General features: G+C 33.6%; 2 protein-coding genes and 1 long non-coding RNA gene across 5 annotated transcripts in view; 1 reads left to right on the top strand and 2 right to left on the bottom strand.

Moving 5' to 3' along the window:
- The window catches only part of LOC120147556 (T-complex protein 1 subunit gamma), a 41218-nt gene that overhangs the window by 7564 nt on the left and 11146 nt on the right, over positions 1 to 22508 (bottom strand). Inside the window, exons 1-13 of one of the 3 annotated variants that reach the window (XM_039160902.1) lie at positions 17563 to 17716; positions 17417 to 17478; positions 17083 to 17155; positions 16838 to 16905; positions 16681 to 16750; positions 16349 to 16417; positions 16189 to 16260; positions 15989 to 16062; positions 11803 to 12465; positions 11569 to 11694; positions 11336 to 11440; positions 11165 to 11239; positions 10212 to 10444 (exon numbers count right to left, since the gene is read on the bottom strand). In XM_039160902.1, the coding sequence (XP_039016833.1) occupies positions 10256 to 10444; positions 11165 to 11239; positions 11336 to 11440; positions 11569 to 11694; positions 11803 to 12465; positions 15989 to 16062; positions 16189 to 16260; positions 16349 to 16417; positions 16681 to 16750; positions 16838 to 16905; positions 17083 to 17155; positions 17417 to 17478; positions 17563 to 17587 (1671 nt within the window). In that variant the 5' untranslated portion in view covers positions 17588 to 17716 and the 3' untranslated portion in view covers positions 10212 to 10255. Of the gene's footprint in view, positions 1 to 10127; positions 10445 to 11164; positions 11240 to 11335; positions 11441 to 11568; positions 11695 to 11802; positions 12466 to 15988; positions 16063 to 16188; positions 16261 to 16348; positions 16418 to 16680; positions 16751 to 16837; positions 16906 to 17082; positions 17156 to 17416; positions 17479 to 17562; positions 17717 to 22508 lie in introns of those variants that run through there. The other 2 variants (XM_039160903.1, XM_039160901.1) reach the window with 2 other exon arrangements.
- Positions 12928 to 15569, top strand: LOC120147567. Its single transcript, XR_005518290.1, has 2 exons — positions 12928 to 13050; positions 15480 to 15569. It is a non-coding gene; the product is annotated as an uncharacterized LOC120147567 (long non-coding RNA).
- LOC120147557 (alkane hydroxylase MAH1-like) lies at positions 18401 to 20123 on the bottom strand. The gene has a single exon (XM_039160904.1). The coding sequence runs from the start codon at positions 20051 to 20053 to the stop codon at positions 18563 to 18565; it is 1491 nt and encodes a 496-aa protein (XP_039016835.1). The 5' UTR covers positions 20054 to 20123; the 3' UTR covers positions 18401 to 18562.

Here is a 22508-nt window from a genome sequence, read left to right as displayed (position 1 = left end):
TCTCATTAAAGGTACTTAGATGATAAATTATGAGAATATTTCGATTAGGTAAAATTACGAAATTACCCTTATGTTGGAAAATGACAAGAATTGTCCATGGAAGTGGATTAATAAATCTGAAAAGAATTACTGATCTGCTAAAACTATTGATGTGCATAAGAAATGTTAGTTTTACTTGGAAATTATGGATAACCGGTTTTTAACCCCAAGAAGGTTTATGCTAGATACTAGAAGTCATTTAAGGAATCATTTCAAGATCAAAGAATGTTCGAGGAAGCAATTAATCATAGGATCTCTATATTATATTATTTTCGTTAAGAGCTAATATCGAAATTATCTGATTAAGAAATTACGAAAATGCCCTTGAGAGGTAAAATAGTCAGAGTTGACCCTGAAGGAGAAAGTACTTTGAGGATTTGTACTTAACTCGATTAAGTACGAATTTAATTATTAAGATTTTGTCTTTGTAAAGAAAAATTTAAGATTTTTCGTTTGTAAAATCCGAGAAGGCACTTACCCGAAAATATCCGAGTTATGAGTAAATACCTAAATAACAATTTATTGGAGGGTGTTCTTTTATCAGAATTGTTCGAAAGGAATGGAATAAATGATAAGTCTGAATTAAATAAAAAGACCGAACGGAAGGAAATGATTGAAATATTCTAGATTTATAAAATGACCAAAATACCCCTGGAATGGAAATGACTCAAGAATGTCACCAAGCTCAGGAATGAATGGATATACTAAAGCTTTGAAATGAATAGAAAAACGTTGAGCACCAAAATGACCAAAATACCCTTATTGCCTAGAATAAGTAAATGTCTTGGATTAATTAAGAAATCCAAATAATCATGGATGTTGTGCTACCAGTAAAAGTTATGGAACGCAGCTTAAGTGATCAACCAACGCTAGTGCTATATCATTACCTGAATGATATAGATACCACTTGAATGTTTATTCATCTTCTCAAATTTGGATCGATGATAATTCTGAAATTACTTTGCTCAGCTCAACGCTAGAGCGCATACAGTACTAATAAGTGGGTATTCGTGAGACAATTCAACCACGAATACCAGAATGACTTTATTATATGACTAAATTGAACTGAAAGGAAATACAACATGTATTTGAAATTCAGAAACGTCTTAATTATTCTGGAAAACTCTAAAGTAACCGGGATAAACTTGCTTACTAAACGAACTAAGTAAACTCAATGACTGAGGATTAATTAGGTGAGTGGATGACTTTGGAAACACTGTTTAACTTACATGATGAATTGTCCTTATGGGTTATGAACCATGAATCAAGTACGTCCGTGTTCCCTGATATCATTGAAACATGAAAATGAAATAAAGACCGTTGGAAGATCTATTCAGCGATGATTATGGGGTTGATCTATGGATCTGCATTATGGTATTAAAGAGTGAATAGACTGGAAGGATAATAAATTGACTTGTTGACATGCATCAGTTTGGGAGTTGTGTAACTGGAGTTGTTTGATAATACGATCGATAGTCATAGATTGTAAATGACTTGAATCTTCGATTCTATATTTCATCTAAAATCACTTCGGTCATGTTTGAAAAAGCAAGTAACGCAGAAGGAAAAGATTCTGAATACCTCATTTGGTTCAATTGGGCTGAAATCCTATGAATTTAAAGTATATTCCTGAATACCACTGATTGTTTGGGTAATGGAATCACTCGCAGTAAATCTGAATTTAGAATTATTATGTATAAAGGTTCGTGAATGTTTTCCTAATGCATACGAAAATATAGTGGGATTCTAAAGTATCAACCTTAATTGTCTGGCTAGATCGGTTAGTAATCGATTCTCCTCAATAGGACCTTGTTCCTGCAATTCGATCAAATTTCATAAGTTTCATTTATCCGTAATGATAACTACAATGGCCTCTGAAAATTCTTGGATTCTCTAGTGTGTTCCCTATTTATTACTGAACTATTTTATTTGTTTTAACATGAGGTACACTGAAATCTATGGTTATTGTTTTATGGATGCACCAACTTAATGGTGATGGCTTATGGATTTGTATCACGGTATAAATTGTATCTTGGAGATATAGATTTGTAAAGTACAACTCTGATCAAGCTGGAAAATTTTTATGGACCTAATGTGACTCTTAGGTAGGCTCTGTGGCCCTGAGATCATTTTCGGGTAGGCCCCGTGGCCCCGAACTTTCTTGGGTAGGCTCTCAGGCCCTAAGATGTTCCCTTAGGTTAACTCTTTGTAAGATGGTTTTAAAATACGAGTTTAAAAAAACTCCACTACAATATGGTTTATGGGATTTTACTGAACTATCATTTGATTAGTGTACCTATTATGATTTTATCGTACTGATGGAACACACTAGACATCCTTTCCGACCTCATGAAAATGTGATAGTATGAAAGGTTTCTTATGAACTGAGATTCATGGCTTCTACTCGATAAACTACTAATGGAACTCCAGATTATTCCACAATTGGTATATGTTTGATTCAATAAGGAAATTATGGTTTTTCATTTATTTGCATGTCATGTAGCATCATCTGATAGTTCTGTATTACTGAGCTTTCCGAAGCTCATTCTATTACTCACCATTGCAGGTTAAAAGAATTGTACCAATGCATCTATCAAATTCAGTAAGGGAGCTCTTCCGGCGTTGTTGCAGAAGATGGTACATGTGATTAGGGGGCATGTAATTGTATTTTGTTTTATATACGAGTCTAAAAATATGTTTTATTTCGAATACTAATAAACTTTTATTTTGTACTCATAAATTATTTTATGAGTTTACATGTTTTAAGAAAAGTTTTAAATTTTTCGCTATTTTTTCGGTGAGTTGCTCCGGTGGCACTAATGTGATACTCCAGATCGGAACTGGCTATCCGCATCGGTCTGGGGGGTTACATTTAGTGGTATCAGAGCTATGGTTTGAGTCAAAATTTTTCAAGGTAGACTGGCCGATCGAATGTCAAAATATGTCTGATCAGTACATGCCCCTAGACTGCAATCGTACCTCTCTGAGCCGGAACTCCAGGGCTGAGTCCCTATCTGTAGCGAGTAAACAAAAGTTTCTATCTGTTAAGGTTATACTTGTACAAAAAGGAATACCAGTAACATCTGTTTAAATGCTGTGAAGTACCTCACCATCCATGTGAAGTTATTTATCTGAAATATTCTGACTTGACTCCGGAAATGAAATTGGGATATGCTACTGCTCTATGAGCCTATTCTCGTGACAAATACTTAATTGATTACTCAATGAAATTTTCGTTCGGATTCTTTTATTGAAATGAGGAAAAGTTATGATAAGAATGTATGCTCAGTTGGTTAAGGATTAGTGGAAGATCCGTACTTTTGTAAAGCTACTTAAAGATATGAGAGAACTGATGAAAGTTTTATTTCTGTAATTATGTGACATGAATGAATTTCAAGGACGAAATTCTTTTTAAGGAGGGGAGAATTGTAACACCCCAATTTAGAGGCTAAAATTAAGAAATTATAAAGTGGTGGATTTAATTTGGTATTTTGAAAGAAACAGTGGGTTAAATTGCAAAATTTTAAAGTTGGCAGACCGTTTTATGAAGTACAGGAAGTTCAGTGGCTAAACTCTTGGTTTAACCATTTTTAATTATGAGATGATATAAACCCCCAATTTCCCGTATGTTTCTGGAAATTTTTCCAGTTTTCCCTCTCCCATCAACCCCTCCATCAACTCCGATCTACTCGCCGTCCGACCTCCGATCGACGAGCCGAAACCACCATCGTGTTCGTTGTCGAGCGAGAAACAAAACCCCTCATAGATTTTGTCATGAATCGTCGCCGTTCGTCGTTAATTTCAGTCGGAAGTATCATCGGTAATAACTCAATTTCAATTGGTTTTTCGTCGATTCACGACGATCCGAGCATCCGTTTACGACACCTCCCGCACCATCGTGTTCCTTGCATCGTTCCGAGCCTGCTGGTGTCATCCTTGGTCTTCGTCGACGGTGGCACGTGAGGAGGTGAAGCGGTCAAAGTTTTCGATTTGTTGAAATCGAGCTCTCCGTCGTTCAAAATTATGAACCGAGCTTTGTAAGTATCTCGAAATCGCTTAAAATAATTTTTAGGAATTTTTTCGGGAATTTAGCACTGTTCACGCGCCCCCACACGCCGCCACTGCGCGTGGGGAAGGAAAAAGTGACTGATTTTACCGGTTTTGGAACCGTTTTGACCAGTCACAACCCGACCCGACCCGTTGACCCGACCCGACCCGTTGACCACTGTTGACCAAAACTTTGACAGGCTTTGACCGGGTATTAAACGACCTTTGACTTTGATGGAGTATACATATCCTGACATTTTTCGACGTTCTAAATCCGATTCCGCAGTCCGTTTTTCAAAATTTGGACCTGAAGGCCTCGATATTGGTAGTCAAACACGTTGACTTTGATTTTGACCGAAAATTCCAAATTTCCGAAAAGTCATATTTTATGCTTTCGACGTCATGAATCCGAATCCGAAGTCCGTTTCACCAAATTCGAAACCGGTAAGTTGTTTTTCACTAATTTATCACCTGATTCGATCCGTTTATCGTAATTAAGCTCCGTTTTTATATAATTTATGTTAATATGTATCTGAGGAATTATTGGAAGTTGAATTCAAGATCAAGGGGGTTCAAATGGAATTTATTGGTCGATCAGTATTATACAAAAATCGAGGTAATACTTTACTACCTCTTTATGCTTTATAGAACATGTTGGTATTGGTAAATGCATGAATGGAAATGTTTGTCTCATATGTGTAATTAATGAAGATCTACACTAGATACGAATACGATAGAAAGTAGGTAACTGAATATGGCTCAGATGACTATTATAAGAAATTGAAGGAAAGTTGGAATTAAATTACAAGTTCTGGAATTAAGTGATAAAAGAATCAGCCATAGATATGTAGATTGTAATTTATCTCATTAAAGGTACTTAGATGATAAATTATGAGAATATTTTGATTAGGTAAAATTATGAAATTACCCTTATGTTGGAAAATGATAAGAATTGTCCATGGAAGTGGATTAATAAATCTGAAAAGAATTACTGATATGCTAAAACTATTGATGTGCATAAGAAATGTTAGTTTTACTTGGAAATTATGGATAATCGGTTTTTAACCCCAAGAAGGTTTATGCTAGATACTAGAAGTCTTTTAAGGAATCATTTCAAGATCAAAGAATGTTCGAGGAAGCAATTAATCATAGGATCTCTATATTATATTATTTTCGTTAAGAGCTAATATCGAAATTATCTGGTTAAGAAATTACGAAAATGCCCTTGAGAGGTAAAATAGTCAGAGTTGACCCTGAAGGAGAAAGTACTTTGAGGATTTGTATTTAACTCGATTAAGTACGAATTTAATTATTAAGATCCTGTCTTTGTAAAGAAAAATTTAAGATTTTTCGTTTGTAAAATCCGAGAAGGCACTTGACCCGAAAATATCCGAGTTATGAGTAAATACCTAAAGAACAATTTATTGGAGGGTGCTCTTTTATTAGAATTGTTCGAAAGGAATGGAATAAATGATAATTTTGAATTAAATAATAAGACCGAACGGAAGGAAATGATTGAAATATTCTAGATTTGTAAAATGACCAAAATACCCCTGGAATGGAAATGACTCAAGAATGTCACCAATCTCAGGAATGAATGGATATACTCAAGCTTTGAAATGAATAGAAAAACGTTGAGCACCAAAATGATCAAAATACCCTTATTGCCTAGAATAAGTAAATGTCTTGGATTAATTAAGAAATCCAAATAATCATGGATGTTCTGCTACTAGTAAAAGTTATGGAACGCAGCTTAAGTGATCAACCAACGTTAGTGCTATATCATTACCTGAATGATATAAATACCACTTGAATGTTTATTCGTCTTCTCAAATTTGGATCGATGATAATTCTGAAAGTACTTGGCTCAGCTCAACGCTAAAACGCATACAGTACTAATAAGTGGGTATTCGTGAGACAATTCAACCACGAATACCAGAATGACTTTATTATATGACTAAATTGAACTGAAAAGAAATACAACATGTATTTGAAGTTCAGAAACGTCTGAATTATTCTGGAAAACTCTAAAGTAACCGGGATAAACTTGCTTACTAAACGAACTAAGTAAACTCAAAGACTGAGGATTAATTAGGTGAGTGGATGACTTTGGAAACACTGTTGAACTTACATGATGAATTGTCCTTATGGGTTATGAACCATGAATCAAGTACGTCCGTATTCCCTGATATCATTGAAACATGGAAATGAAATAAAGACCGTTAAAAGATCTATTCAGCGATGATTATGGGGATAATCTATGGATATGCATTATGGTATTAAAGAGTGAATACACTAGAAGGATAATAAATTGATTTGTCGACATGCATCAGTTTGGGAATTGTGTAACTGGAGTTGTTTGATAATACGATCGATAGTCATAGATTGTAAATGACTTGAATCTTCGATTCTATATTTCATCTAAAATCACTTCGGTCATGTTTGAAAAAGAAAGTAACGCAGAAGGAAAAGATTCTGAATACCTCATTTGGTTCAATTAGGCTGAAATCCTATGAATTTAAAGTATATTCTTGAATACCACTGATTGTTTGGGTAATGGAATCACTCGCAGTAAATCTGAATTTAGAATTATTATGTATAAAGGTTCATGAACGTTTTCCTAATGCACACGAAAATATAGTGGGATTCTAAAGTATCAACCTTAAATGTCTGGCTAGATCGGTTAGTAATCGATTCTCCTCAATAGGACATTGTTCCTGCAATTCGATCAAATTTCATAAGTTTCATTTTATCCGTAATGATAACTACAATGGCCTCTGAAAATTCTTGGATTCTCTAGTGTGTTCCCTATTTATTACTGAACTATTTTATTTGTTTTAACATGAGGTACACTGAAATCTATGGTTACTGTTTTATGGATGCACCAACTTAATGGTGATGGCTTATGGATTTGTATCACGTTATAAATTGTATCTTGGAGATACAGATTTGTAAAGTACAGCTCTGATCAAGCTGGAAAATTTTTATGGACCTAATGTGACTCTTAGGTAGGCTCTGCGGCCCTGAGATCATTTTCGGGTAGGCCCCGCGGCCCTAAAATGTGTTCTTAGATAGGCCTCGTGGCCCCGAACTTTCTTGGGTAGGCTCTCAGGCCCTAAGATATTCTCTTAGGTTAACTCTTTGTAAGATGGTTTTAAAATACGAGTTTAAAAAAACTCCACTACAATATGGTTTATGGGATTTTACTGAACTATCATTTGGTTAGTGTACCTATTATGATTTTATCGTACTGATGGAACACAGTAGACATCCTTTCCGACCTCATGAAAATGTGATAGTATGAAAGGTTTCTTATGAACTGAGATTCATGGCTTCTACTCGATAAACTACTAATGGAACTCCAGATTATTCCATAATTGGTATATGTTTGATTCAATAAGGAAATTATGGTTTCTCATTTATTTGCATGTCATGTAGCATCATCTGATAGTTCTGTATTACTGAGCTTTCCGAAGCTCATTCTATTACTCACCATTGCAGGTTAAAAGAATTGTACCAATGCATCTATCAAATTCAGTAAGGGAGCTCTTCCGGCGTTGTTGCATAGTATGGTACATGTGATTAGGGGCATGTAATTGTATTTTGTTTTATATACGAGTCTGAAAATATGTTTTATTTCGAATACTGATAAACTTTTATTTTGTACTCATAAATTATTTTATGAGTTTACATGTTTTAAGAAAAGTTTTAAATTTTCCGTTATTTTTTGATGGGTCGCTCTGGTGGCCCTAATGTGATACTCCAGATCGGATCTGGCTATCCACATCGGTCTGGGGGGTTACAATTCGTTCACGATATATTAGTCTCATAATCAACATGAACTTATTAGAAAGAATACGAGTTCATAAGACGCCGAAAACCACATGTCAGATCAATACAATTCCCAATAAACTAGTACCAGCAGTCTCTCGGATTGAGTCTGGCGATTTCACTAAGTTGATACTCACGATCAATTCCTTGATTTAAAGAAAAATCAAACAAGAAGATAAAAAAATAGCCTAAGACCCTATTCACTTCTATTCTGATGGGCTGAATATCTTTCATAAGGAGTACTAAAAGTTTTGATTATGAAGAAAGAAAGAAAGAAAAATAGATGGTTTTGGTTCAAAACTAACATTGAATATCTAGATCATTGACATGAAGTTCCAGAAACATAGAAATTTCAACAAAACACACACAATGCGAGCTGAAAATGGGAAAGTGCGAAAGAGGAAAAACTTATTTCCTGATAGCCCGAAAGAGAAAATAAATACCTTATTGCAAGTGAGGGGAGAGGCTAGGAAATAAATGCAATCGGTGTTGTGTTCCAACAATTCTTCCTCCATTTTTCTTTGTAAATAAAAAGCTGAAAGACAGAACACTGCTTGGGTTTACAATTTTACATGGCGGAAAATTGAAGAACAAAAACCAAACGAGAGGAGAATGCGTTGTTTGAGATTTCATTATATTTGATTATCTGTTGGAAAATCTTTAAGCACAAGGATTAAACGAAGAAATTATTATATGTCATTTATACAAAATAATTCCAGTTTTTTTGGTGACTTTCAACAATGATACTTAGTACATCTTAGTAGTATTTGTCAACTCTGCATTTCTAACCCCATTTTGTTTCACAAGCATTTCATCGAACATCTATGCTTCATCTGAGATGACCTGTATCTAACATTACACCTTGAATCGTTGATGGTCCCGATAGTCCCTTGGTCGGGTCTTCTCTCAATGGACCCTTATCCAAGTCAACACCTCCACATAATTCAAAGTTAGATTAGAATTTCCCATGCATCCCCGACTGAAAAGTTACGCTAGAAATGAGAAGAGATCAGCGAAAAAGGAAATTCGAGATCGAAAAAGGAAATTCGAGATTGAAAAGGAATTTGAGGTTTATAATGAAATTAAGGATTGTGTTGCAAGTTTTAAAAGTTGGAGGACCTAAATGCAAGCACTTGAAAAGTTCAGTGACCATATTGTAAACGTACTAACGACAGTGTAACGTCAGGGATCATATTGTAAACATACTAACGACAGTGTAACGTCGGGGACCATATTGCAAACAAACTAAATGTTGGGGGATTGTATTGCAAGTTTTAAAAGTTGAGAGACCTAAATGAAAGCTTTAGAAAAGTTCAATAATCATTACTATACTTTACCCATAAAGTTATTATTTTATATTGACATTTGTATCTTTTAATAATTAAAATTTATATAAACTTGTAATCTTAATTTGTTGAAATTATATTTGAACTAAGCATGACAGGAGCTGTCAATAATATCTGAGGAATAAATATTCTAAATTTCTACGTGAATGTTACATTTCTATGAAACTATTACTTAATATTCTTCTAAATTTTTGCTTTCCCGAAAAAAGCACCCTTGTATTCTTTAATTAATTTGGTGTCAAAATAAATTTAGTGAAGAAAATTTAAAAAATAAAATAGCCGATAGATGATTATCGAAGTGGTTAAAGTTATGCACAGAGAAGTTGGTTGAAATTCCGAATAATGATTTTTATGTTTTATTTGAATTTAAAGATTTATAAAGTACAAAATAAAAAAAATTCTTCAAATAATATCTTATTATATTTTAAAGAGAGAACATTCGTAAATATAAAATATATACAATATGTATATTATCATATTTGTAAATTAAAAATAATTTTATTCTATAAAATATAAAAACACATTATAGAATAAAATAAAATAAAAAATACTATTAAAGTTAAAAAAATTAAATTTATAGCGAGTGCATAAAATGAAATAAAATTAAAGAAAATTAACAAAAATCATGTAATTTGGATCAAGAATTCGAACTACCCAAACAACAAATGAAAACATAATAAAAACTGTACATCTAAAACTAATTAGCATTCTTAATCATCATTTTTCATTCATATCCAAACAAATACGTCATCTGATTCTAATCTTAAGTTAGAACTACACTGAACAACATAACTACTGATAACCAAACATAGAAAAAATCAATGCAGCCCTCCTACTCAAATTTAACTCAACAAGATGGTTGTGTTACGAAAACACTTGATATTTAGTCCAACAATATAGAGTACAAAACACAGATTAGAACAAAACAGCAAATGGAATGCTCACAACAAAATCATCACTTTCTGTCTGTAAATACCAGTTGCATGCATCAATCAGTCTGGTAAAATTTGCTCACCATCTGCATCTGCTTCAGTCTCAACCTTGGGTTTTGGAGCTTGTCCAGCTCCGGGAGCCTGCTTCTTCTTAATCCCGCTTACTATGTCATCGATCCTTAGAAGCATGCAAGCAGCTTCTATGGCAGTCTTGAAAGTTTGTGCCTTTACATTGTATGCATCCCATATCTGACCAAAAACCGAGCAACACTTTTAGTATTACTCACTACATTCAAAAATGATCATTGAGAAAAGAGGGTTGAGAAGATCAAATTATCTGCCCTTTTTCTATAACTAATTATAAAGAAAAGAGAATGGAACACAAGGGATGTTAATTAAATCAAAGGCTAATATGATGACATGCACATGTCACTACAATCTAAAAGAATGATTATTTCTCATTCCGGTCCACTCTCTAAAAAACTTGTCTAAACTCTATTTTACCTCAAGTTATCCAACCTTCAATTGCCTTTGTTTTCTCAATCTAGCCCATAAACAATGCACAACTTATACACTCGTATTTTGATATCATCACTTTACCCACTCATCTTCAGCCTAAATCCCTTACATTATCTGATTCTTGTCACTAGTCTAAAGGTCGTCGCAAAAAGTGAGAGAGAGGATTTTCAGACAAGGAATTTTCAGGACATATAGAGCAAGTTTTCTAATCATAGACCAAAATAAGTAATTTCTTAAGAATTCCTTTCTTTAATAAACCACCACTTTGTCCTCAAATGAGTTGTAGATGTCTTCCATGGCTTTCAGTTAACATCTTGAAAGATAGGACATAATTGTTTGACAAATCATAGTTTGGGATGAAAATTGCAACAATGAACACTACAGTTAGAAAAGTGAAATCATGGAAAAAGTTAAGGCTAATAGTGCAGTCAATTAAGGAAAAAATCACACCTTGCTCTCTTTCATGTCAGCTATAGCACCAGTGTTCCCATCTATGCCAGTCCATGCATTTTCACCATTTGCATGCTTTAAATCACATGTTGAAAACACAGAAACAGAAAGGATTAGGATAAGGGCATCTTCAAAAGCGAAAACTGTAGTGTACTCTAGAAACATTCAAACCTTTCCTTGCAGAGCAGTCATGGTTCGAATCACATTAACCCCACAATTCTGTGCCAAAGTACGTGGTATAGCTTCAAAAGCAATTGCAGCAGCTTCATATGGCCACTGTTACATATCCAGTGAATATAAAAACTTTTTAAAAAGCCTAACAGGGCTGTAAGTATACATTCAAATATCCAGACAAGTTGTCATATTCAAATCATGTAACTCAAAAGCTTGACATTAATGCTCACCTTTTCTATGCCTTCAACAGATGAGCTCTTCTGCTTCAAAGTGGCAGAAACTGTTAATTCTGTTGCACCACCACCAGGAACAAGTTTTGGATTCTTGATTATGTTTCTTGCCACAGACATGGCATCCTGTAATTGAAACATGCCTCAGAACTTTGACCAGAATATAGAAAAAGAAACAAGCTTCATAATTTGATTCCATTTTACAAACAGAAGTTGCACAGCAAAATCACTTACCTGGAGATTTCTTTCCACCTCATTCAAGAGATCCTTACTAGCACCCCTTAGAAGAACTGTACAGGCTTTTGGATCTTTGCAATCAACAATGAATGCAAAGAACTCATCCCCAATTTTTTTAACCTCAAACAACCCTGCTCCAGTACCAACATCAGATTCCTGCAATTCATCAGGACGATTCACAATAACAGCTCCAGATGCCTTTGCGATTCTATTGTTGTCTGTCTTTCTCACCCTCCTAATTGCACTTACACCAGCCTTACACAGATAATGGCATGCCAAATCACTAAGCCCTTTTTCTGTAATCACCAGGTCTGGTTTGAATTTCAGAATCTGCATGCAAAGGTTCTCAATGTATTCTTCTTCCATTTTCAACAGGACTTCCCAATCTTCTTCCCTGACCAGCTCTGCATTTGTTTGGTTCTCTCCTTTCTTATACTCAAGGGGACAATCAAGAAGTATAATACGTGGATTGACAATCTTTCTTTTCATTTTCCCAGGTGCAACTACATCTTTATTGATCATCACTCCCTTGAGGACCTTAGAATCTTCAAATTGTCCACCAGGTACTTTCTCTACTTTAATGTACTTTTTAATATCAACTTCTCTCAGCCCTTGGCCAAGGTCAACTCCAACAATTGTAGTTGCATCAATTGCCAAATCCTGGAAGTTACACAATTAAGTAGATAAAAAAAATATGATACAAACTTTTAAACTTCATTCTTAACACTTCTATTTTGAATAAAATAAAATTATTATGAAAAGCGAGCAAGTGCTGCACACAGAACATAAATTATTGATAAAGAGAAAGCTTCTGAACTATTTTGCAGCAAAACTGAAGGAAATAAAGAGTAAGAAACCGAGTGAATTGAGGAACATCAATTTTCATTTATCCAGATGTAATATGTAAAAAAGCCATTGCACAAGTTAACCTGTGCCCCTCCTGTTTTAGTAGGGATATTGTTTCAAACAGTTTCAATCACTAAATATGTAGTATCAGAATTAAGAGCAACCTGATAAACAGCATATAAATAAAAACGAGGAAAATGAAAGAAACAAAAAGTAATCTAGACAGACCCATTATATTGTTTACTCAAACAAAAATGGTACAAATATTGTTATTTATTAACTATTATTAGTTAAATCTACAAACAGATTAATGGACATTATCTATGTTATACTTGTGTCGACATGACAACAAATTTGGGTGCAGAATACATGTAATGGCACTAGTTATACAAACTTAGGGTCTGTTTGTTTCACGTAAAACATTTTCCGGAAAATGTTTTCCTCACTTTTAAGTGTTTGATTGGAGGAAAACAGATTGGTCAATGTAAACATTTTCCTGGTCAACAGAATTTCCTTTGCATTTTCTGGAAAATGACTTACGGTTTAATTTTCCGTAAGTCATTTTCCAAACTTTTCACTTCAAAGCATAAATACTCAAAATAATATTATTTTATAAATTTAATATTAATATGATATTTTAGTATCATTTTAATAAAAATATTAATTATTAACATATTTAAAATATATTTATTAATATTTTTAATAATATTATTACAAAATATAATCAATTATATTATAATAATATATGATACTATTATATTCTTATTTTAATAATATATAATAAATTATTAATAAAAGTTATATTATTTATTAATTTCTTAAAAATAATATTATTGAATTATTAATAGTGAATACTTTTATTTATGTATTTAATATTAATATAATAGTCTAATAATATTATAAAAATTCCTTAAAATATATTTATTAATAATTTTAAAATATAATATAATATTTTTTATTTTTATAGATATTCAATATAATTTATCATATTTTTATTTTAATTGCATAAATAGTATTAAATAAAGAGAAAATCGCCTCAGTGACCAAAAATACCTTATAATATACGATTTTAACCAACTTTTTTTGGATTTGCCAAAATGACCAATAAAATCGCAACGTTAAAAAGAAAATCGCAACGGTCAAAAGAAAATCGCAACGCGATTTAGAAGAAAATCGCAATGCGATTGATAGAATCGCAATGCGATTTATATAATCGCAATGCGATTGAGAGAGTCGCAACGCGATTTAGAAGAAAATCGCAATGCGACTGAGAGAATCGCAACGCGATTTAGAAAATCGCAACGTTAGTTTCTTAAGAATTTTCTCTAAAAAGATAGTATCCGCGCGGACGTGTCGAAGACACGTATTACCACGACCACGACCACGACCACGACCACGACCCGACCCGACCCGAGACGAGACGGCGACGGCGGCGGCGCGCGAGAGTCCCCCTTGTCCTCTTTCACTCAACAAGGAAGTGCAAAATACAAGCCTTAAATACCATTCCCAATAGTATTTCCAATACTATGTGGGATTGAGCATTACCAACACTTGTTCCAAATATCATTATTCTTCATAAGTTATCATCCATTACAATATGAATTAGTCGTGTTAATGAACCAATATACCTCATTAATATATGGTATTGTTGAACAAAAGAATGATGATGATGATCTTATTAAAGACCATCTAATACGAAAGAATCCAATGCATAACCGATACCTTATTGTGAAACTAATTCACATAGAGGTTATACGTGAAAAAAAAATCTTTTACTTTTATAGTAAATATCTATCTCAATAATTTTAATATAAAAAATATATTTTTTATTTAATAATAGAATTATTTCATGTATTTATCAAGTTATAATTTTAAATACTTATTAAAATGAATTAATTTATTATCGATAATTCATATTGTAATGGATGATAACTTATGAAGAATAATGATATTGGGAACAAGTGTTGATAATGCTCAATCCCACATAGTATTGGAAACACTATTGGGAATGGTATTTAAGGCTTGTATTTTGCACTTCCTTGTTGAGTGAAAGAGGACAAGGGGGACTCTCGCGCGCCGCCGCCGCCGCCGTCTCGTCACGGGTCGGGTCGGGTCGGGTCGTGGTCGTTGTCGTGGTCGTGGTCGTGGTCGTGGTAATACGTGTCTTCGACACGTCCGCGCGGATACTATCTTTTTAGAGAAAATTCTTAAGAAACAAAAATCTTTTAACTATATTTTTAACGTTGCGATTCTATAAATCGCATTGCGATTCTCTCAGTCGCATTGCGATTTTCTTCTAAATCGCGTTGCGACTCTCTCAATCGCATTGCGATTATATAAATCGCATTGCGATTCTATCAATCGCATTGCGATTCTATCAATCGCATTGCGATTTTCTTCTAAATCGCGTTGCGAACTTGGAAGCTCGCGTTGCGATTTTCTTTTGACCGTTGCGATTTTCTTTTTAACGTTGCGATTTTGATATCGCGTTGCGATTTTATTGGTCATTTTGGCAAATCCAAAAAAAGTTGGTTAAAATCGTATATTATAAGGTATTTTTGGTCACTGAGGCGATTTTCTCTTAAATAAATTATTCTAATATTTTTAAAATAATAATATTAAGTTTTTATAATAAAAAATATTATTTATTATATTTTATATTTGCAATAAATAATTTCTAAAAAATTTATCAACTAGTGAAAAAATGGTTTACACAACATCTTCCAAACATCATAAAACATTTTCTATAAAATGTTTTCCAGAATATGTAATTCATTTTAAGGAAAATGTTTTCTGAAAAATGTTTTCAGTGAAACAAACGGACATAGTCTTTCACATGAGCTAAATCAAACACCAAAAATGAAGTGGCCAGAGAGATTTCTGGGTCATGTGAAGAAAACCCCAATCCACAATTGAACAAAAAATGGGTTTGAATATTCTACTTCTACATTCATTTTGGTGAAATCCACGAGTCTGAATATTTTAGCAACAGACATCCTGACACATGGACACAGCCACTTTAGAAACTCATATCTGAATTTATGTAACTATCCTCCTTTTGGAAAGTTCAATGATTCCTTTGGTAACAAACATATACAATTCATTTGTTTGTTGTTCATGTTGAACAACTTACTGTTAACCATTTGGAATTAAATATGAACATGAATCTTTATTCATAGTTCAATAAACTGATAAATAATGATGTAGCAGGATGGTCAGATGACCATTTTAACCATAGGCCATATGCTAACATAACGGTCTATGCACATTTTGATTTATCATAGTAATCAAAATCAAAATAAGCAAAAAAGGACCCCATAAGAAAGAAGCCACTCACAGCAATAAGATCACCAAATTGGCTAGTGAACTTTGTCCCTATACAGCTCTTCACAAGCCCCAACACTGTTGAACCTGTTATTCGGATCCACATGTTATGATGTGAAGCATGCCAAAGAAATTAAATATGCAAATACTACCTACACAAATGCAGAAACAGCTAGAAAAATTGTTATGAAAAAATTTCAGAGAGAAACATACGGTCTTTCACATCAATAGACATTGCAATCTTGTCAAGTACAGCAATAGCATCCTCTAAAGCCTTATTGTATGCTGCAAAAGAAATGGCTCTTCATCAAATGCCAATTTATGATTCAAAGGCAGAAGCTAAGAATATAGAAGCAGTTATAAGTTATATTACCTCGACAAATTACCGTTGGATGATAATTTTTTTCAATAAAGGCTTCTGCAACATGAAGCATCTCACCAGCTACACCCAAAAATACACGTGATGGCAGTCATATCATCAGAAGGTAAAAAATAAAATAGGGATGAGAACATGAACATGAAGTAATAAATATCATTCGAATGTCCGATTCCAACTGTTAAGCTAATCTCACTAAAATCCGATTGGGAATTAGCTCTCAAAAACATGTAGATAAGAATAACATTGCAATACAAACTAACTTACAGGAAAAGAAAAAAAAATGTCAACATAGCACACAAACCAAACTGAGCTGTACAAAGAAATACCAAGAACAATGACAGATGTTGTTCCATCTCCAACTTCTTCATCTTGTGTACGGCTTAATTCAATCATAGACTGCCATGACCAACCAAATCAGATAAGCAAGAATGAAAACAAGACAGATAATGGGAAAGAATATAGAAGCAGGGTGGAGTATCATGCCTTTGCAGCAGGATGTGCAAGATCTAACTCACGTAGAATTGAATTTCCATCATTAGTAACAACAATACCTGGCAGAAACCAAACCAAAATCATGATTGAACTTCATTAATTGTGATCAAGAGTCCTTTTAAAGGGTTTAAAAAATATTTGAGGGAAACCCAAAAACAGAGCAATGGAAACGGAATTAGGTTAAAATTGTGTCAAACATAACAGGGAAAATGCAAATAGTAGTACAAAAGGGATACCTCCAGCAGCATCAAGGAGCATTTTCAACATGGATCGAGGACCCAAGGTTGTTCGAATAATGTCAGCAACGGCCTGAAAAGTTTCTTTGGTCAGTGAACATTGACAGACAACAACAACAACAAAAAGGAAATTATATCGATGACTCAAAATTTTTGAGGTTCGGATTCTTCGATAGACATATAGCACAGATTCAGAACTTAGAAACATTGGGTTTACACATTTTTTGTCTAGCTTAAACAGCTTATTTTGCAATTTGATTTCAGATTGAAGCAAAGTAAGTAAAAACAACATAAGAATAAAATATTTTAAAAAAAAAAGAATGAAGGAAATCACCTTAGAGGCTTGGATATTAGCATGGTGAACCTTGGTCCCAGACTCCCGCTTCAATGAATCCTCTGTATAGATCAACGATTTTTAGGAACAATTTGAATCTTCAAGGCAAATGAGATTTAAATGCGATAAAAGAAAAAGAAACATACTTAGAACGAGAACTGGGGCGTGCATGATTTATGATTTGGTAATGCGCTAAAACTTAAAACCAATCCAAGTGAACCACAACCTCTCTTCTTTCTTCTTCTCTTTCAAGTGTTTTTCTGCTGCCTTTCTACTTTCTAGTTTCTACTGGAAACCCTATTAAGGACATGGCTCGTTTCACAGTGTTGCTGCTGGGCTTCCTTTGTTCGCTTTCTGTCCAGAGGCCCAAATTTCGATTTTCACTTTGTTTGTTGTCAAAATCAGATCCATATGTCCATTAATATTTTTTTAATAGGTTCAGTAATATTTAAATAAATAAAATAATAAAAAATGGGTTTTGCCTCATTCAACTATTTTTTATTTATTTTTTATCTCTTTTTTTAAAGGTTAATTCTATATCCAGTTAAATCGATCGAACTATTGATTTTTTTATTAAGTCGAGAAAATTACATTTTCAAAATTCGTACATGCATAAAATGAGACAACACAAATATTCTTAATTAGTAGATCAATTAACGAATCTCATCCAATTATTAATTTTAAAATATATATAAATATATTAATATATAAATTAATTGAAATGTTATTAAAAACCGGATATTCTTCAAAGCCCTTTATGTAACCTAAATTTGTCCATTAATGTTCGTATATAGACGAACATTATAATCATTTTCTTTAATTTATTGTTTATAACTATTGTTAAGGTCATGTTTTGTAGTATTATATTTACCAACAAAAACCATACAAGAAGAGCTGACGAAAGATAAAAGTTAAGGGTGGGAGCTAGATGATGAACTAACCATAGTCAATTCTTTTTTATTTTATTTATTTATTACTCTGAAATACAAAAAAAAAACATCAAACTTAGTTATTTGATCGTATAATTTGTGTCTGATGTTAAATTTGATTAATCTCGGGCATACTAATAAATAAAACTGTTTAAACTCAAATCACCTAGGAAGAACAATATTCCTTTTATTCAACTTTCACTTTGATGCATTTGGTCTAGTCCCATCTGGTGGAGATCCTAGCCACGAGTCCATTCTTGGTGTGCAGGATGACGGATATGGCCGGAATAACTGGAGTTTCTTCCGATACATGAATGCGGTAGTTGTAAAGTATAGCAGATGCCACGGCTTTCATCTGAGCAAACGCCATCTCCTTCCCTAAACATATCCTCGGCCCTGCACCGAAGCACGAGAACTTGTACGATGGCTCATGCTTAATCCCTCCTCGCTCGTCAATCCATCTTTCAGGCTTGAATTCCAAGCAATCTTCTCCCCACACCGATTTCATCCTCCCCATCGAATACAAATTTATCAAGATTTTCATCTTCGGATGAACCGGATGCCCGCTCGGAAGCACGTCTGGTTCGACAGGTTCCTTGTGGTTGAAAGGAACGGGTGGATACAACCTTAATGCCTCGCACAATGCTGCATGTAGGTAAACCAAATCCTTCACCTCCCCCACTTCAAACAACCGCCTTTTTCCGGTTTCCTCTTTGGGAATTTTCGATTCGAGCTCTTCTATGATCTTGTTTTCGGCTATCGGATGCCTCGAAACCAGCCAGATGAACCAAGTGAGAGCAGAGCTAGTTGTGTCCCTCCCTGCAACCATCATATTCAAAATGGCGTCTCTTAAGAACTTATCATCACATTTGAAACCAGTCGATTTCTCTTCGGTTATGTATGATGTTAATAGATCAACTCCGTCTTCATCGTTCACCTCATCCAGTTCTTTCCTTTTCCGGCGTATATATGTAGCTATTACATCATCGAGAACTTCACATGCCTGTTTATACTTTTGTTCATGTCCCATGTTCAACCACTTCTGCAACTTAACAAAACTCCCCGGCCTGACATGCCGATAAAACACTGCTCGCTCGACATCGTCCACAGCCTTACAGAAAAGAACTCGAGGCAATTCAAGGGAGAGGCTATCAGGATCATAGCCGGTAACCAAGATGCATACAGAATCAAGAGTGAACCTTTGGAAAACATCTTCCAAGTTTACAACCAAATCATGTTTAGCAACATGATCAATGACCGGAATCAGCCCCTTTTCGACCTTGGCAAGAGTAGTCCTGAGCAAAAACTTGTGGAACAGATGATGTTTGATGAATCGTTGAATGGTTATCCTCTGGTTTTTCCAGGAATCCATGTCTGCATTGAAAATCCCATCTCCCAAAACATCGAATATCTTCTGGTATTCTGGTCCCTTAGGGTAGTTATTGAAATTGGAGCTCATTATGTAGTGAATGTTGGAAGGGTCGCAAGTGTAAATCATGTTCATGTTGGAAAACCAAGGGCCTGCAAAAACAAAAGTGCCATTACATCTCTCCAGGGTCTCGGTGCACCAATCGTGGGTCCGATGAATGTTGAGGAGAAGCTCCGGCATCATCCCGATAAGCGGGAAACTCTTTGGAGACTCATCGTTTTTTCTCAAGCAGTAGAGGAGGAGAAAGCAAATGAGAGCCAACAAAATGACTAATTCCATGAAATTCCAAAGCTTTGGGGATTTTTTTTTTATTCAATAACCAAAAGGAATGTGGCAATTAGAATGTTAAGGTAGGAGTCTGTTACGGTACAGAAAAAAAAACAATTTTTTCTGAAGATTTATATTTTCTTTGTTACTCGATGCTGTGAAATAGACACATCAATATGATGACGATTGAATTTGTCGACACGAATACGACATGCAACAACAAAATATGTGTTAAAATAAATAAATAAGAGTATATAAAGATTCAATTTTTTAAAGCCTAGTCTATGAAAAAGACGATGGAGATTTTACTGTAGTAAAAATGAAGCTTAGAAGTGTTTGAATCTTTAAAACACAACTCGAGAGAGCTTTTTAACTTACACCGGAAAGAGTAGACAATAGCTCTTATAGAATATCCTCTTAAAACCTCTCACTCTACTTCCTCTCTTGCTTGATTTCGGTCGCCGCTCATGAAGGAGAAGAGACGTATTTATAGTTGATTTACAGGGACTAATTAGTGCATAACCTGTTTAGTTTAGGACCAAAATTATGAATTATCAAAGGATTAATTAGTAAATAACCTATTAGTTTAGGACCAAAAATGCCAGTATGCTTTTGGTAATTCAATCACTTGCCTACTAATAATTATGGTGCCGTAATAGTTAGGTTCTGTTCCCTTTCAATAATACAACCCACACATACCACTCTACGTACTGTTCACTTTAAATAATACAACCCACACCTACCACTCTACGTACTGTTCACTTTAAATAATACAACCCACACATTCCACTCTACGTACTACTCTAATATAAGGAAATCTTATCAATAGCGTAACACTTCAGATTAGACAGAGTAATTTTTTTTAGGTTCGACAGATTACAACAGAAAATATTATATTTTTTATAATATTTTCAGTTATAAGCTCCAAAACCTCATAATATAAGCTTTCGATTGCAAATGAAAATGTTATAAATTTGTATAAATTTTTAGGTTGAACATGATAAAATTAATCTTAAATTAGGCTAGCACACTATAGAATTATCCCTCTACAAAACGTATATTTCAACTTTTTTATGTGAGACTCTGTCTTTTCCTTTTTCTATTTTTTGAAAAAAATTCCCTTTTTATTATATTAAAGTTTTTATTTGTTGAATCATTTTGCTTTTTGAAAAACAAAATGCTCTAATAATGAAGCTTTTCTAACAAAATGATTCTATAATAATGTTTAGATGGCCATGACATTATTTTGAATGGTTTTTATGTACATATTTTTAGTGGTTAATATTGATGATTTTTTGGTCTTTGTACTCTTATTGCATTTGGAATTCAGTTTATTTTTAGTTTAAAAAATTTAATTAATCTACTTTTTAGATTTAAAAATTCAATTCCAGTTGTTAGCGTCATTAAAATTATTCGGTTAAGCTTACCAACTAGTAAGGAAAACAATGATATTATAATATACCTAAATTTATCATATGAATTTTAATGGTATTAACAAGTGGACTTAAATTTTTAAATTTGAAAACTAAAAGGATTAAATTGCAAAAAGAAAATAGAGAGCCTAAACTCTAAACATACAAAGAAAATAGAGACTTTAATCATTTTAACCTAAAATTAAGCATAATTTTAAATTGATAAAATCCGATAAATGTTGAATTACATTTTACCTTAATTCACGTTCATGGTAATGTGAACTATTGAAATTCATATATAAAAATAGCTTAATATAAATTGTGGAAGGGGGAAGACTGCTTGAGATCTGATTTGAAGGATTTAGTCATTACCGAGGACATGACCTCTGATAGGAAAGTATGGAGACTTAAGACCAGTGTAGCCGAGTAGTGCGGGTCACAGACATATGGTGTAACATATATGTCTTCATTTTAATGTCTTTGTAATAATTTCCATGACTTCTACTTTATATACGTGTCTGTTATTATAATTTATGAAGGCTTAGAACTAGGGTAGCGGATTAGTGTTGCCTCAGTTTATGTTTTAACCCATTTGACTTTATTCTTTCTCGTAACTTTCTATCGTTTGACCATTGTGTATCATTCTCTTCAGGTTTCCTCTTTTTATATTTAGTCGGATATTACGTTTCTGTCTATATGCAGAGATTTTTACGCATGGATTACTCCCCATTACAAACGAACATATTGAAGACTACATAGGAAGACTTTTCAATTATATATTTAGTTATTTATTTATTTATACATACATTGTATTTTATCTTTATTTTTAATTTTCTTCATACCGGAGATCTTCCAAGGAAGCTGCTCTCAATCCTGACGTTGGGGACAGCCTACTACCCTACCTCCCTCTTATCCCATTGCATATGGGAATAGGATTTTGTTGTTGTTGTTAATATAAATTGTCTTAATTATTTTATATTACATGAAAGAAAATAAAATATTAAATAAATAAAAGTTAATTTCATATATTTAAATAATGTTTTTTTAATAGCATG

This window comes from Hibiscus syriacus, unplaced genomic scaffold (assembly GCF_006381635.1).
Source record: "Hibiscus syriacus cultivar Baekdansim isolate YM2019G1 unplaced genomic scaffold, ASM638163v2 tig00110940_pilon, whole genome shotgun sequence".
In the NCBI taxonomy this organism is placed as follows: Eukaryota; Viridiplantae; Streptophyta; class Magnoliopsida; order Malvales; family Malvaceae; genus Hibiscus; species Hibiscus syriacus.
The sequence above is the reverse complement of the archived record's forward strand: the minus strand, read 5'-3'. Positions and strand labels throughout refer to the sequence as shown.